The sequence below is a fragment of the Danaus plexippus genome, chromosome 14 (genome assembly GCF_018135715.1).
Source record: "Danaus plexippus chromosome 14, MEX_DaPlex, whole genome shotgun sequence".
In the NCBI taxonomy this organism is placed as follows: Eukaryota; Metazoa; Arthropoda; class Insecta; order Lepidoptera; family Nymphalidae; genus Danaus; species Danaus plexippus.
Genome location: NC_083546.1, coordinates 2,449,566 through 2,467,828, shown reverse-complemented (window position 1 = coordinate 2,467,828; position 18,263 = coordinate 2,449,566). Strand labels below are relative to the sequence as shown.

General features: G+C 32.8%; 1 protein-coding gene across 1 annotated transcript in view; it reads left to right on the top strand.

Moving 5' to 3' along the window:
• The window catches only part of LOC116769810 (lysine-specific demethylase 3A), a 99,182-nt gene that overhangs the window by 58,304 nt on the left and 22,615 nt on the right, over nucleotides 1–18,263 (top strand). The window contains 1 exon segment of the mRNA XM_032660999.2: nucleotides 10,428–10,469. Coding sequence (XP_032516890.2) covers nucleotides 10,428–10,469 — 42 coding nt within the window.

Below are 18,263 nucleotides of genomic sequence, written 5' to 3'. Positions count from 1 at the left end.
AAATTGTTGAGTGTTATTTTTTTATTAACGTCTGCAATTATGTTGTTTGTATATAAATTTATCATATTATTTATTCACCTAAATAATTTTATTATGACTTTGAGATAAGTTATCGTGCATTCTCTTCGGCGTTCTAAACTTATCAGTCTACGTTATAAAGACGGAAATTGGGTCGCTTAGAATATGTTTAAACAATGAAGCATTTATTACGAATAAAGATTTTTAACTTTCGCAACATTTTATAACCATAATACATCTTATATTATCAACGAACATTAGGTTTTAACGCAAAGTCAGTATAGAAAAAATATTTTGATTAATTTTAAATAACATATTAGGGTCAAATAAAAGTAATCTATTTACCAAAGTCATCGTGACATGTGACATACAATACTCATACAAATACAACACGTGTGTGCATTGTTACATAATATGTTTAAACATACGTACGTAGTCATATGTGTTTGATAGCGTGCATGTAATTTTTCAATTTGCATCCTGATGAGGCGGACATCACATCGAACTTGGTCAAGGCGAGGATTTCGACCGTGGCGTTCCGCCAGACGCTCCGGCTATTTGTCATATTTTTTATTGCAAACAATAAGCCTTGCTTATATTTACACGACTTGAGATATAAAATTAATGTCGCACGTGATTACGTCAGCGATGTCGCTACTGAGAACGATGTCTTAAATTAAATATGTTTTTGTGGAGATCATTTGATGAGACATATTATTATTTCACGGTCGAATCTCGCGATGTTACAAAAGATCAGATTTTTATAATAACATGTTTGCATTTAAATATGCAATAATAATATTAAGAAACATATTTATTATGTTTTATAATTTAAAAACGGAACGCGATAAACGAGATAACTTTTAAGGAAATATTTGCGTTATTGCAAATAAGCTGGCAATAGGCCAACCGAGATAATATACATACCCCAACCTCAAGGGCACTAAAATTTACGATTGTACAATGTAAATATTTGTATTGGCTTATCATAATTATAACGGACGTGTAATTCCAGCTATTTCTGTGTCGAAACGTAACGATAAACAAGACTTCGTGTTTAATATAGAGCATTTTATTTTTATAAGATATCAAGATGATAATGTTAATTGTTTTGGAAGCAATTAATTTAAGATGGAAGTATGTTTCTAGTCAAATAATTCGTTTTATCTATTCTAATTTACCCCGCGACGGTGTCCGACCATTCTTATAATAGAATTGGATATGCGCCAACTTCAATTTGCGGTAATCGTGTAGCAAGTGGTCGTATCAACTGAATGTTGATTGATGATTTCCCTTTGCGGTAATCGTTCAAAGTTAACTGCTATTGAGATTTAAAACAATAATAATTTGCAGTGTAATTAACTCTATTACACTATTAGACATAAATTTCTCATTTATCTGCGAAGTTGACTTTCGCCATGCGGGCACTTCTTATCTGTTTTAAATACAGTTCCACTTTTATAATAAATTTAAATGTCTATTAGTGATTATGATATGGCTTTTTCTCATGTCATAATTACTTAACATAAAATCATTGCGTCTACACACTTCCTTGATATTTCATTGTTTTGTGTCTACTTATTTTCGTTCTAAATTATGGTAGGAAGATTTAATTTTTTTGACTTTTAATGTGTAGGATTATGCATAATATGAACATTTGTAAGTGTATAGAGAGTTTATATACTGTACTGCTGTGATTATTGGATACAACGAAAACAAAGAAAAAGTGTAAATAATAATACTACAAGAAGTTTTACACCTATGATAAAAACGTTTTGCCATATTCGTTAAGGACTATATATTAATATTCTATTCAAAAAGAATTTCCATTGAATGACACTCGTTTTATAACTTTTGGCTTTGCAATTTACATAATAAAGTAGGGACCAAATACTGTTAAAACTGATTCAATTTACACTTACCTACTCAAATACTGTACTTACCTACTCACTTACTTATTGTTCTGTAATTTGTACATCAATGAGTTTTAATGATCCCGGAAAACAGACTGAACACACATTGATAATAAGTTGCAGCGCTAATCATTAATTTACACTTTAATAATATTTTGTATTGTAAATTTCTTAATACTTACAAAAATTCAGCGAACAGTCAATTCATAAATTTTAATTCTGTATTGTGTCTGAAATATTGTACGGTAGGTATTAACAATGGAAATTAATTATTTCTGGACTCGGCAGCACCTCGCCATGATATTCAATTGTTTCGTACAAACGTAGCAAAAAATTATATTAAAGTCATTCTGGATTGCAAAAGTATATTGATAACTGTTTTTTTTTTTTTAAACAAAACAATATCTGTTTCTTTAAAAAAAAATATCGTTAGATTATTTTTTTTGTTATAATTGTGAGCACTAACATTTAATATTAAAAGACGTCCGTCAATTTAGCTTTATATTAAAATTTTCGTATTTTGATTTTCGAGGTTTCCATAAAAATAATATTTAATTGAACCAAATCAAATGATATGGCTTACTAAAGTAAGTTATCAATTAGTTACTATTATTAGAATCTGTCCACATTAAACTTAAAGTCCAAGTTCACAAGTTCTTCTTGAGTAATATTTAACTGTTTCAAACTTCTTGTTGATGATCTATTAATAATTTACGGCAGGATATTTAAAGTTGAACATAACAATAGCTTGAAATACAAACAAAGTACGAAATACGACGTTTATTTATAAAGGCTTTAAAAGTTGCAGCATTCAAAAATATACATCTAACAATTTTAAACTCCGAAATGAAAGAATCAAGTTCCGTTACACAATAAAGCCTTATAAATATATTAGCCTTTGAAACTCCTATTTATTAAGCAACTCCACTGACAGCTTTTAAGGCTTCAAGGTTTACAAAGTACGAAGGAACAGTTCATACTTTCTTTGTGTTTTTGGATACAATGAATTGAAAATGCAAACTTCTATACGTATGATTAAATTAAATAAAACCTTACGTAAATTTTCCATTGTTATGACACTGTTATATTTTGTTATAAATATGTCAGTATATTAAACTGTTTAGCTGACTCTCTTAACACACGGTTGTTAAAACTATAAACATGAACTAACTAACGTAGTGATTACGTAGGATTTCAAATTATTGTATTTTTTGATAATATCAAAAACATTGTGATGGATGTTTTATTTAGTTGCGATATCATTTTCGCCAACTTCTTTGAACATAACAGCATGACGTTCAAATTAAGAAATAGTTGGAAGAATTTCAATCAATTAGTTGAGAACTGAAAAATATGTTGCTTAGTTTTCTTTGTGAAAAAAAGTAAAGTTACCTAAGGATGCCAAAATAATCGGATAGAACTCGGAGCGTTGGAACTTTATCAATTTCACCCCCGCTGCGAGCTGGAAATGTTTTGAAAGGGTAGGAGTAAAAAGAGGGTGTTCCATTCCCCTTTGGTGTTCTTGAATACCGCTTAAAGTTTCCGTCGTAATTGCTGTCTGGCTGAGAATAAACTTTGTATTACATTACCCGACTTAATTTATAGTATCTTCTTATTCATTGCTTTAAGTTTTGTTTTCTTAACTACGCTAGTTATTACGACTGCAAGTTTTGGAAAGTGTAATTATTAAGAATAATCTTGCAGTACTAACTATATTAAGTTATTTACATGGAAAACTTATTTTATAACTATCTCTCACTATTAAGTGTTCTTGTAATCTAAAAGATAAATATTGCTCAAAACCCGATAAGATATTATAAAGTGATAAGTACGTCGCTTCACATAATATTGTATCTTTAAATAACTAAACAGCTCAGTCACGAGTGACTTAACTGATCACAGTTATTTGTCTGTTCGTGCCAGCTTTGACCTTGACTTCTTTATAGATACATTAATTAGAAATGCGACCTTAAGCTTAACATTACATCAAAATAATATGAAAATACAGAAAATCTTTGCACAAAAATATATATAATTCAGACGCTTTCTTTGTAGAAAGAATTGTTCGTTTACTCATATTTCGTTACAGTTAGATGCTACTTCATTGTGTTGAACTGTTTGGAGCCAATTGTGTTCGTTTACGGCTGTCAAAAGTTCAAAACTATTGGCTTGCTAATTGACTAGGAGTTTTGCCATTAACGAGGTTAAGTGGACCGTGGAGTTTGGAAGCATAAGTTCTTAACTACATAAGTTGGAACTAGGTTGTTTTGCCTTTCAATGGCTTAGACGTGAGAGAATTAGAACTTTGAAAGATCCTAGCAGATCCTAGAAAATCAATTCACCTATAAATTATTCATCTGTTGACTTATCTTTAATGACATTATTTTTATTAATCGAATATGTAATTTAACGGATGCATTTAATATGAACTAAAATCTTATCTTATCACATTAACCAGAACAGTACATTGATACGTTATTCCGGATGATTATGTCTTGAAGGTTATCTGTGTTGTTGCAAAGTTTGTTGCCGCTCGATTCACGACATCGAAATCCATTTATTATTGGAGTCGTTTGATAACGATAAACGAACGAGCGGGCAAAAAATAGAAACGCTATCCTACCGCGCGTGACTAAACAGTTGCAAGCAAGATGGCGTGTCGTGTTGTCTCCCTCGCACAGATAAACTTTGTCTATTCCTCTCTCCGCAGCCACGTTTTCCGTTATTTTTTACTACCTGCCTAATTTTTTTCGCATATTTTTTACATCAAATTTCACAAATTGCACGACCGCGATAAGTGCTCTCAGACTATTTTGTTTTTCACAGCCATTTATTTCGTGAAGGTTAATGATTCTTTTTTTAAAGGAACTCTTTCTAGACATATATTACTATGGTGTCTTTTCTTTGTCCTTCTATTAATGTTTTAATTAAATTAAATTAGAATTATCTTTGTAGTTTTAATACGTTACATTTGTTTTTAAAACGTCATAAGTTACATTAATGCTTTCCATAAAATATTTAATATTTAACAATAATTTTAAAAATGAATTTATTGAATACGTAAAGATTTTGCAAGTAAATAGGAACAAAGTAAGAAACAAAACAATCGTAATAGCGCTAATAATAATAAAATGGTTATGAGTCACGCATGGCGTGATCGGTCGCTGAGAAACGTTTGTCACGAGAGACGAACAACATTTATTTAAAAAAAAGCCTGTAAAGACGCCTACACTATAAAACGAAGACAGTGCCGAACAAACCGTTCTCTAGACAAAGATATGTGATCACAGCTGTTGATTTATGAATACAAAATCGAATATATACATTAATCGATCGCTTTATCTCCCCTGGATACAGCATTATCTGTTATTTACTTTTTATGTAGCAAATTCTATTTATATTGTGTTTTAATTTATGACGTAATCATTAATGTAGCCTCGTTTCTTATCTGCTGATATTTTTTGATAGCCATATACAGTATACGTACCCGATGTTATGATAACCGATAATACGTACGTTAGAATTATAAATAAACAATTCGTTAAAAAAAACCATTGTATTCAATTGATATTTATGCAGATTAATAATAAATTGTAACATAATATAGAAAATGAAAGCAGAAACATCTATTAACATATAGCCGAAAGGGTGGGCGCCAATCAATAGAATGCAAGCGGGTAGGAATGTTGCACAAACAAAAAAAGCACGTGGCGTGCATGAATTGTTCCGCTCCGTTTATCGTTTGTAGTGTGTAGTCTGTTGCCAGGCGGACGCGCGGACTCGTCGGCTCGCGGGCACGTGATGTTTTCCGAACGAACCCGATCCAAGATGGCCGACAATGCCGCCATTCGCTTTCCCACGTCGCGCACCACCACTCTGCATGCTTCATTATCGTTTATTTTCTATTGTGAATTTGCAATTTTAAGCTTTTTTTACATCGACTCCATTATTGATCTCGACTTAATTTCTTACCGCTATTAAGTAAATGTTCTTTTGTTAAGAAATTGTCTGAGGTCGTTTGTACGTCGGTGTTCCGAAGTTCCCACTTTAATAGTGACAGTTAAAATCAAATTCTGTTTTTATTCATGACTATATTAAAGTCTCCTTACAAGTACTTTTAAATTATTCAACGTATGATACATTTCATTCACATGTTAATTAATATAAAAGCCGTCGCGACCGTTCGGAAACTTATTTTTAAACAATCTAACAGCCGAGCATTGTTCTCTGCTCTTATAATAATCTGTTATTGTCATTGTTCTTCGTTTGTGTATTCTATGAAATTTCTCATAACGTAATTGTAATCTAACAAGGGTACCTACTTATTAAAGTAATTACGTTTTATTAGTCACCGGGAAATGATTTAACTATTGTACCAGACACAACATTTTTTTAAAGACATTAAAAAATACCTGTCAGTTATTTATTGACGTGGTAAAGGTATAATTTTTAGGAGTGAATTAATTGATACATTATTGTGAATGTGTGTCATGGCTGAATAACGTGTGTTGTGTTCAAGTGTTCACTCATACATATGTAAAAGGCGCGGCCGCTGCTAGTCACTCGCTATTGGCCCGCTAAAGCCAGTGAATACAAAGCAGACTCGCAAGATCTGCATAGAAATATGAATTCGGTTTCCTGTACCGAATTACTCGCCTCGCAGGAAGCTAAAGAGACATTGACCACTCAATAAGACGAGCTGCCAAGTATTACATCACCTCCATATAATTAGTTAGGTCGATTACAGCGTGTAAGCGCGTGGAACCATTATACATTCTACAGTAAATGTACTTGTTATGTCATTGCTATGACCCAGTTGTTGTGTATTAATGTCTGTATCATAAGTGTCATGTATTTGTTGAACGACACACACCTATCTGTTGTTTGATGATAACAATCGTATCACCAATGTTTGCTTTTTCTGGAAGCGTTATATCGATTTTGTTTCAATAAACATGTTCACGTGTTACAATTATTGATATATTTTGAGGTGTCATAATTTTACCGTATTTATGTAATAAGACGTTATTTTACAAGAAACATTATTAAAACGTCGTTGTAACATATCATGTTGTATTATTTCTACATTCATAAAAACTGTTTTTAATTGTTGAGCGATTAACGTATTCAGGGGTCGAGATAAATGCTTCGCTTGGTCGGTCAAGGCGATCTTCATTGCTGATCATAAATAGCGAATCAATACCTTTTAAAAGTAACTTTATCGATATGTTTTTAATCAAGCAGATAATGAAAGATGTATTAAAATCACATTGTTTATAAAATGGGTTTATTTTTATGAAAAATTTAAAAGGCAGGTGCTGCGCGCCGCCATTTTGCTATATAAATAAGATGGCGAGCGGTCGCTCGGCGAAAGTACTAGGTAATTATAAGCCGCTCGGAAAGGCGTGTAGAAACGAAACTCGAGGATCTATGGCCGGGCAGGGCACGCAATGCTTAGTTTGATTTATATCGCACTCTGGTTTCCATTCGATTGTTCTTCGCTTTATGTGCCCGAGGCCCGCAACTCTGTTATTGTTTCCGACGGCCATGGGAATTGAGTTCGAGTCGGTTTACATTTACAACGACCTTATTCCTTCTATGATTCTTATTGAGTCGCTTATTTTGTTATTCAAGTTCAGGGTGAAACCTTATACATTCGCGTAGAACGATCGTATATTTTTCTAACAATTCTTTATATTTTTTTCTATTAACAGATTTAGATTTATGTTAACGTGTATGGAATATGAAATACGATTCTCACGTAGTTGACTTCATTATAACGCATACTTACATAATAGATGTAAGATCTATTTTATAACATATCAATAAAACATTTTTATACGACTTTCGGAACTAAATAAATCACTTGCGACTTCATTGAAATGATAATATCGTATTGACGCAAATACTTTAAAATTCAGTCAACAAGAGTTGCTTATTACAATGACAGTCTGAGAACGTTTAACACCTTGATCTGTTTACATATCATCCTATTTACATCTGATTGTACTATTAAATTGTTTTTTCCCTACGATTCCATGGAAGTTACTCCCTGACAATACGTTTACATTATAAAGCTATTTCATTACTAACCTTTTTAATCTGGCCGAAATAAAGCCAGATCTGTTGGTATTTGCTTTAATCAAGGTGATTGTTGATTTTCCTCTAACATTGTGAATCTTTTACTTCAAACATCAAAAATTGTATATTCTCGATCGCAGTGTTAGCAAATCGGAACGATTTTTTATTTCCTTTTAATATACGGACTTACCTGTGGTTGTTTATAAGAGCATTTTTTTCCAAAGTTATACAGCATTGTGAATTAATTACGTATCACGGTCAGCAAGCTATCGAGCTTGACTTTTACATGCATGTGTGATATTTACGTTGATGTAATTTTACAACGTTTGTTTCCCAATCGTTAATGAACAATGTGTCAGTGTTTAGTTATATAACTGTATATACATAATACGTAATCATTAATATAATATTAATAAATAATCAAAAGTATTTTTTGTTTAGCCAATACTTTATCACTATAATTTCAATGTAATTGATCGTACCATTGAGAAGTAAAGCAGTTCTTACTTTTTATGACAGATAAATAAAAAAAACAAAAGAATTTATCATCATTATCCGCTCGAGGGCCGTTAATGTATAAATAGGACTTAATACCCAATGTTGTGGCATAAATAAAACAGAAAGACCTCAAACATCTGTTTAGTATGTTAACTACAGATAAAGGTGTTTACAGACGAAACTATAAACATGACATCAAATGTTATTATAATTAACATACCATTTATGTGACTAATTGTAGGTATAGTTGATGGCGAGTTGTAGAACGTATGCCAACTCATTCGACCTCATTCCCGTGATGGCTCTGCGTAAACTCATATCGGGTTTATGAAAACATAGCTATTTTAAAACGTACGAAGCCGCAGCAGACCTCACTGAATTATTATTTGTCTGTTTACAACACGGACGTTTGCCAAGTGCGGGCATGTTTTCAATACGTACTCATCAACGCCGGCTTCATTTACTACAAACAGTTCTGGTCGGGTGATGTGCTATATAGTATATAGTTTTCACCTTGTTCTCGTCGCTTCTGTTAAAATGATAAGTATAACGTAATTATATGACATTGATTAGAAATTCTACATCAATAAGTCACTTGATATGGGTGAGAATAGTTAGTATTTTTTGTGATCATCAAAGCGTGTTACGCAGCGAGTTGATTCCGTTCGTGAAATCAGTCCACATCGCTGGGGGTTTATTGGCTGATGCTCGCTGTTGTTCAATTCTCACGTTGTAACCGGTCCAGCGAGTGGGCCGGTCGCATACCGATCAAGAAAGGCGCCCGCGGTCCCTTTAAGGGGAAGATAGCTTTTTTAGACCCCCTTAAGTATGCTGACGGTTATTAGTAGGAAACAGTAAATGGAGGAGAGCTGAAAATCTTTAGGAATATTTTACATTCAGTATCAGAATCACTTAACGAATGACATTTCATATTCTCATATGTTGGAACTCTTAAATTTTTGTTTTTTGTATCTGTATTTAATTCATCGCAACACTTTAAAGATACCGAACTTGTGTAATAATGATTAATGTTGAATTGTCATGCAAAAAATCAATTATTGCCAGTAATCGTCATCGTCGAGATCAACTATAGATAAATATAAATTTCATACCCTAACTATAGATAATGCCTTCCACCTATTAATGCTAATGGACAATATATTATTTGACATGTACAGTGACATCTGACTGCAAAGCAGAAGTTGCTGTATAATAAATATAAATCTAGTTTTCCATTGCATAACTTAAAAACCGGTTACACTAAAATGTCAAGTAAGTCATGCGAGTCATGAATAACCAGCTATTTCTCGATTTACGCCACACATGGATATCTTTTTATGTTAAATTAATTACTTGTCCGTCAAATAAGTGATAAATTTAGTAAAGGTTTATTCGGTGAAGCAGAAATGGGGTTAATTGAAAGATTGAATCGATATATTGTTGCAAAAAAATTATTATATGTACTATGTATTATAGATGTAATCAATAATCTGATTTCTTATAAAAAATAATATTTTTTTGCAATTTTTCTTTACAAATTAAAAAAAAACATAATATCAACGACCTAGTTATGCCCTCTAGTGTAGAACCTTTCGCCAGCTGCAAAATAATAAACAAGTGATGCGGGAAACAAAAATAGATCCTTGCTATGGTCACCACGATGATGAAATAGCCCACCTGTCTTGTCCCATCACCGTAGCAACAAAAAACAAAACATATTAATTGTTATTAAACTTAAAAATGTAGACTTAAATCTTAATATTATATTATAGTTCTTTATGTGAAATGCCTTGGAATAACAGGTTTTGGTAATACGCAGCGACTTATTAAATATCTGAATATAATCGTTACTATTACTTTGTTTATTTTTTTTATATAATAATATAATGCTTACCTAATTATTTTTCTCTATTACAGGTTCTTCACCTGAACGCGAATCCGTGGATGCTAACAAGAAAGGTAAACATTTGCATATCTCTTTGCCATTCAAGAATAAATAATATAATTCAGTGAGCATGTGTGAGAATGTTACATGTTCCAATGATTTTAATACCAAATAACGTTCGTCGTTAGCGTTACTAAATGTTTTACATATTTTTTTTATGTCACGTTGTTCCTTAGGACGGGATCATTCTATTGATTCGACATATACAATAAAAATAATGTATATTTAACTAAAATGCAGATAAAAAGCATCAAAGTGGCTCACATATGCTAGATATATCCTCTTTGTCGTAACGAAATTATCGTGATCAGAGATAATTTTATAATTTCAACAAAATCTCAGTGATCATCCTCATGGTTAGTGTGAATAAAGTTTTTAACGTTTCACAACCGTCTGTGATGACGTATGCGATATGAAATTTCACCTAACAACACGCCGCGTACATTGTATACGAGTCTTAGGTGAGAATCTTGGACGTATTTATGTTTAAAAAACGAGATCAGTGTCCCTAATTTAAATTTTAAATGAGAGTCTTTGTTTGTCTAACCGTCATCTACGTATGTATAAACCACTTATGCTTCATACTGGACATGTTTTAAAAATCGGAGGTCATAGCGGACGACAAATACATTTGATATTATTATTGAGCCATCTAAAATTCAATTAGACGGCCGAGTAACGGGGTCACATGCTTTTTGATAAGTGTTTCCACATAATTCTTTGTTCGTTTTCATTTATCAACTGAATATCTTTACCATCTGCTTGTTATCGTAGCGGTTTTTAAAATATATTAGAATATTATCCTTGGAATCTCTTTGTATATGATATTTACAGTTTACGTTACTATGTGAAATGTATGATATAAATATAGCAAGTTAGATACCGATCTCAATAAAGGCCGCCTTGGTGATTTGTCTCTCATTATGAATTCCGAGACGTTGAATCCTGTTGTTTGCTTACAATTCCGCGAATCGGCATGACTAGTGGCTATTGATCGAGGCTATAAATAACAAGGGAAGAGACTTGCTACATGAAAACGTTAACAGGTTTTGCTTGTGATGCGTCATCACGTATCATATGTTCGTTCTTCGTATGGGTAACTAAATGAATATTCACAGAACGCCCCTAACCATTTTATGGCGAGGCGAACAGGTCTCACAATTTTTTTTTGTTTTTGTTATTTAAGCTCGGCGGAGATCGTGCGTCGAAGCAATTACGCCTGTTATGGCCGCAACTTTACGATAGAATGTATTTATGTTTATGAACACCTGCTTATTTATGCGTGAGCGCAGACTGGGCGGATATGATTAATCTAAAACAAGTATTTATTACTTCGGGCACGTTCGGCCAATATGACTGAATAGTTTTATCGATGTACAACTATCGTGTACATGTGAACTCTTATACACTGTAATGTACACTAAATCACTAATAATTATTAATTACCGATAAGTTCTTTGAATGGTACGATAACATTCACCCTCGTGTGATCATCTCTTTTAATATTAATAGAATTTTGAGCGAACATAAAATAAAATAAAAATTAGAAAGTATAGAACTAAATTCATCTACACGAGCTACATTGGAACCTGCAAAGGATGGAATCGAATCTGTGACTGGGACGCGATATTCAAGAAATTGCAGAATTCCTTATTCTATATCTTTAAATAAAAAAAATTAATTTAACGCTTAAGTAACGTAATATATAATAATTATGTTCAATATAAAATCCACAAACAATATTATTAAAACAGTTATTGGATTTCACTCATTAATACTTCCTTTGAAACACGAACATAACGATATAATGATCTGTATCGCTGTGACTATGATAACTCCGTACAAACTTTCTATGGCATTGACATTGATAAATTTTATATTTCCAACACGCTCGCTAGATAGCACAAAGCTAGCGAACAATACCAATTGGTATATAACTGAGGTCAACCCGACGAGTCGAACAACTATTTCATGGTTACGGCGAGATTAAGAAAGTCGCGGTGAAAGTACGGCGCCATATCTAATTTAGTCGACCAATAAATACTTGTTATGACATAACACCAGAGAACCGGTTTCCATCGCGTTATACAACCTCTTTTTTTTGTTATAATTAAATAGTTCCAATAATAATACCGAGCGTAATGTATGTGGGATTTGAGAAATTTACCTGAGTCTTTTGTATCTGTTTTTTGGTCAGGGTCGGACCGCTCACGGCTGTTACGTTTAAATGAAATTATAGCACTCGGGGATTCGAAGGGATACTGTTATCCTTAAATTTACCTGTCCGCCCGTTGTGGCCATTTCTATCTAAATCGTTTCTTTTTGCGCCAATAAATTATTTTTATAGCTATCCCATAAAATTGTGGTGTGTAAAGAATGATGTAGAATGTGCTCATGTCCTATAGTGATTGAAGTTTTTATAAAGCTAGTTAAAGCCAAGGTAAGGAGAATGTACAGTTATAATTGGCAAGCTCCAGCCGTCGGCGCTTCACCGACGGCTGTCTTTATTGCATTAATGAGCCCGCATATCGAAGAGTCATCGCCCTCCCGGCGGATCTGAAAATCTGTTGTAAATAAATCATTTTTACAAACATCGTCCCAAGGGAGAAAACAGTAAATGGAACTTCTCGTAGCATACTACTTACGTCAGCTTCGCGTCACTACTGCGAGTATAATTCGACACAAAAGACAACCTTTTAAAGTGTGTAGGACATCAGGTAGACGGTCATATAAATTATTGTCGTCTTTATAAACACAATCAAAGTCATTAGTATCTCTTATCTTTTTAATATGATTGCACTTATTTATCTGGGCTAATGGAATTTATGAGGAAAAAAAATTTTTTTTCTTTCATTCTAATTGTACATTGATGTTTTCAATATCTCACACAAGTAAGGTAAGCTTGTTTACGAGATTTTTGTTACGCGATAATTTCGTTATCCCAGTAACTAAGACTTGTGTTATTCCGATTGTATACAGTTATATTACTTTATAAACTTGAGAAGTAAATGCAAAAAACATATTTTGATTTAAATGTGTACTGTTATTTAAACTTTTATACTGTTTTTATTTAAATTTGTCGTAGATATCGTCACTCTAATAACTGTTGAAAATTAACAAAAACTTATTGAATATTCATATAAAAGCTTTCAAAAACAATGAGGTTTTATAGGGGTAAGGAACAAATGTATTTTTAATTAATACAAAGGAAATTTTATTAGACTTTACGATGTTTATCTGTCAGGCCATCAAATGGGCGACCGGTCGAACGAGATTTTGTCCAGTTATGATTTTTTTTTACGACTGCGACTGTCAAAGTCTCTCACAATAAACTTGTTTTAATACTCATTATGATCATCATTTGAATTATGATTTGTGTTGCAGCATCAACACTGATTCAGTCATTATAGTAAATCTCTAATTTTGCGACAATTTTTTTAACAAAAAGCTACACACTTAATGTGTCTGATACACACTTGTGCGATACAGTGAGAGAATGATTGATGCATTTTTCGATACAATAAAATTTACTCTTCCAACTCAAAAGAGAAAGTGATTTCAACATTTTTTGTTAAATCTATTCAGACGCAAAGATTATATGTATATCGTGAAAACGCGATAACAAAGTGCTTTTGAAAAGCGTTAAAATGTTAATTGGCCAATCATTATAATTTTCGGTATCTGGTTTTGGTTTTTGACAGCGACTTATTAAATAACACTAAGAATGTTTCCAAAATGGCGTCCGCCCGTCACGACGTAGTAGGCGGCTACTTTCTCCTAACGGGACCTACGCCCCTGACACCCGCGCTTAATACATCTGCAGAATCACCGTCATTAAGCGATTATATCTTCTGAGGTAATAGTTATTTCAATGTTTTATTACCGCTGCTGCAGTAGCAATCTATGGGAAATATATTTTAATATCACACAAATGTCATTCAGATTTATGAAAATGTGTTGCTTCATTAATATAATAACCGGTTCTCTATAGTCTATATGATGTGGACTGCCATAGCGCATCGTATAATGGTCGGTGCCCCTGGGTAAGGGCTTAGAGGCAGTCGTGAACCCCAACGAGATCACGACGCCCCAGGGGTCTCACGAATCAAAGGTCGAGTCACGATCTTTAATCCTTTAACTTTAATGTCGACATCAATAAACTTGTAATAAATAACTATCTCAGATATTTTTTTTGTCATTAACTATTCTGGCCGTCTACTTTAATTTTACCTTCGACTTGATTTTTCAAGATTAACGTCAAAATCATCATTTAAACTTTTTAAATAGATAAATTTAATGAAATGGTAAATATGGAAGAAGTAAAACTGAGTATGTATATACTCTTAAAATACATGTGTCACAATATGACTACGACTTACACATTTCTGTAAAGAAAGTGTTTGGCTCAATTCCAGTTCCGAGATTATCTTCTCGGAACTGCATAGAAGGCATTATCCTGCAATATACGATCCAAATATTATCCGATTGAATATTGTTAGTCGAACTTTATTTATAATAATCGGAACCATTTGTCTCACCGCCTCCATTACATCAGATAATCTCAAAGAAACTCATTAAAGCGCTATCATCAATCAATATTGTCCGAGCTAGAGAATCACAAATGTATCGACTATTGATTACCTTTGGCTGTAAAAAGCTTATTGTATTATCGAATGGTCGATCACCGAGCGTAGAGACAAAAAAGGTAGGCCTGCACAAAAAGGTAGGCCACGTTGGTTGGCGGCTTTTGCGATGTGCATTATTATTCCAGTGTATGGAAGCAAGGCACATGTGCGGCAGATGTTCGGGGTGCTTTTTTTTTCCAACGTAGTGCCGCCCCCTCAACCCTCACTCCGACGCTACCCCGTTGAGGAGTCAGTGGCCTCGTTCCGATTCGGGGGGCACATCACTCGTGTGACCTGTTTCATTACATAGCTGGTTCGGTTTTATACGAAATTAAGCTCCTGAGACTTTATAAATGAAGTTCACTTGTGTGCCTCATTAAGACTGTATTAGTGTTATGTTTGGGCACACAGCTGAAGGATTCGGTCTATAAATAATGCTTTGCGTGTGTTAACACGTGTTCCGAGTATAATATAATAGGGTTATGATACGTTATAGAAAACAGGCGTCCGCTTTTATAGATTGACCTTGACAATTGTTAATTGTATGTAAATTAGAAGCGATCAATTTATACAATGAAATATGAATGTTTATCAGACAATACTTTTGTTTGCATAAAAACAGATTAGTATCTTATTTTATAAAAGTGTAAACTAAGTTTTATAAATTCCTTTTATTATTTTCCGATCTCAAAAATGTGAGATTTAATCATCAAAATAATCCTACGACTAGAACACCAGATTTGGCATTAAAAGAAACAAATAAAACATTCACCAATGGAATTTTTTTAAAATGTTTACCGCATTCATATATTTTTTTTTGCTTTCTTTATGCAGAATTTACAATGAATGAGCATTGTCAATGTAAACTAGTCTCTATGTCCTACATACATAATTCGTTTTAGAATGTCTTAACACTCAATAGGTCGTTATTCCCAATCTCCGTCCGCAGAAGTTAAGATTCGTCGAATGAAATCGTGCGTTTCTTAGCCAACGCGTTTGCCAAAGCAATAAAGAAACTAGTAAAAGTTGTTTTATGGATTTTATTTCCTTTTTTGCTTAAATTAACCGCCTTTGATCGATATTAATACGGAATCGATGAAATTTATTGTATTGCTAAATGTTAAATTATTTCGCTGTAGATATAAAAAGTGAAATAAATTATTGCAGTTTTATTGAAAGTGTCCGTTTTGGAAATGTTAATTTTAAATACTATTAAGTATCTCTTAGATAAATGTTTGAATAAAGAATTTTATTGCGAGACGGGACATTCTGATAAAGAATTAAAGATTAAAGGCCCTCCAATAACAGGAAAATGTCAATATTTAGCTACTATCTTTAGGCACACGAATTGTAAAAGAGTTTTATAACAATTGTGATTTTGGAATAATTTAATTTTTTACTATTGTATCGTAAAATATATAAAAATTTGTTCATTTATATTCTAAAAGCGGAGTAGAAAATCAAACCATGTTATTAATTAATTAGACAAAACCACACAAAAAATAATTGTAACAAGATTAAAAATAGTGCAGCTTTATACCTATCGCTGTTTTTGCGATGTGTTTACAAAATTCTGTGCAATGAGAACGCGCCAGTATTTGTAAACAGGCTTGCCGGGAGTGTGTGCGGTGCCTAAAATACATCAAACAGGAATTGAACCCACGCCAACTGGTTTGCGTAGACAGCGGCTCGCGCTCCATCGTAAACTTTTCACTATACGACATTATATCGTTTTATTCTCGTACATTTCTCGTATATTAATTGAATGTATATTTTATAATGCGACTTTTGTAATTATGTTTTTGTAACCATTTCACTTTTTTATGAATTACAATTGGGTTTTACGTTTAATTAAGATGGAAATATATTCAATGTTCAGCATTCAACTAGTCTTCTTTCGTTATTTTATGATAATAATTACGCAACGCTATTTGAACAATTGTGTAAGAAAATAGTTTGTTGATAACATAAAATAAAATTCTATTCAGAAATATTTTATTACTCGTCGAATATACAACAGGTTGGCTTTAATTGTATAATATTTTATATAAACAAAACGTAAGTCAATAAAAAATAAATTACATATACAATAAACGCTGTATACATTCATTTAAAATTTAAGCATATTCGTCTCAGATGTATAGAAATGTCCTCGGAATATATATTTAAAAAAATAAATAAATTTTTGCATATGTTATAAAGGTTATATACACGTATAAATAATAAAAGTATCGTATTTACTGTTGAAATGTTCAGTTATTCGCGTTTTGTCTGGCGATCCAACCGTCCGCCGCTCGCACATTGTCTTTATTTATCGCCCTCCCGGGTGACCTATTTCGATCCGACAATCTGATACGTTGCGTTGCACCTCCTCCTATTAATGATGCATGGCAACCAGAATCAATAAAACACCATTTCCGCATTTCAGCACCACATACGTTGGAAATAGAATATTTTTAATCTATAACAATTGTATAAACACAGCTGTTTTGATCTCTTACGTGTTGTAACTATCATTTAAATCTACAATACCATAGTTATAGTTGTAACTTGTAACATCGTGTCGTTTATGTGTCTGTCTCTGCTAGCAACCGGTCTGCGGTCAGTCACGACCGTTCCTGGAAACGAACAGTTGATTTGATCGTCAGTCTCATCACGCGGACTTTCAATACCATCCTAACGATGGTGGGTGCGTGCTACACGCAGTCACTATCGACCACCGTTAACGAAATAACATTTTAATTGGCTGTCCATCACTATATGAAGTATAACACAATCACTTTCGTTAGCTATATAGCCTTAAAACAATGGTTTTATAACTGTATATATGGTCATTAGTTCAATGGTTTGGTCTCCCACTTGCATTAATCAACGTTGTCAGTAACCGTGACGGTCTCCGGGGGATTAGATGAGATATTCTATTCTCTTCTCGTAATTAATAGCTTTTGGCAAATAAATGTTAGAGTTAAGATCAGTGTTGTGTTTACGTATCCCGGAAATAAATTTGTTCTACTGTATTTTTAATCGCCTTAAATATGCATATCATCCAAGTTTTTACAGCCGATGCAATGATTAATATTCAATAATGATATTAAATTTTTTATGTTAATCCCAAAGATTTTTTCTTTCGATACGACTTCATGAATAATTTTCTATCATAAACATAAATTTAAAGCTATTTAA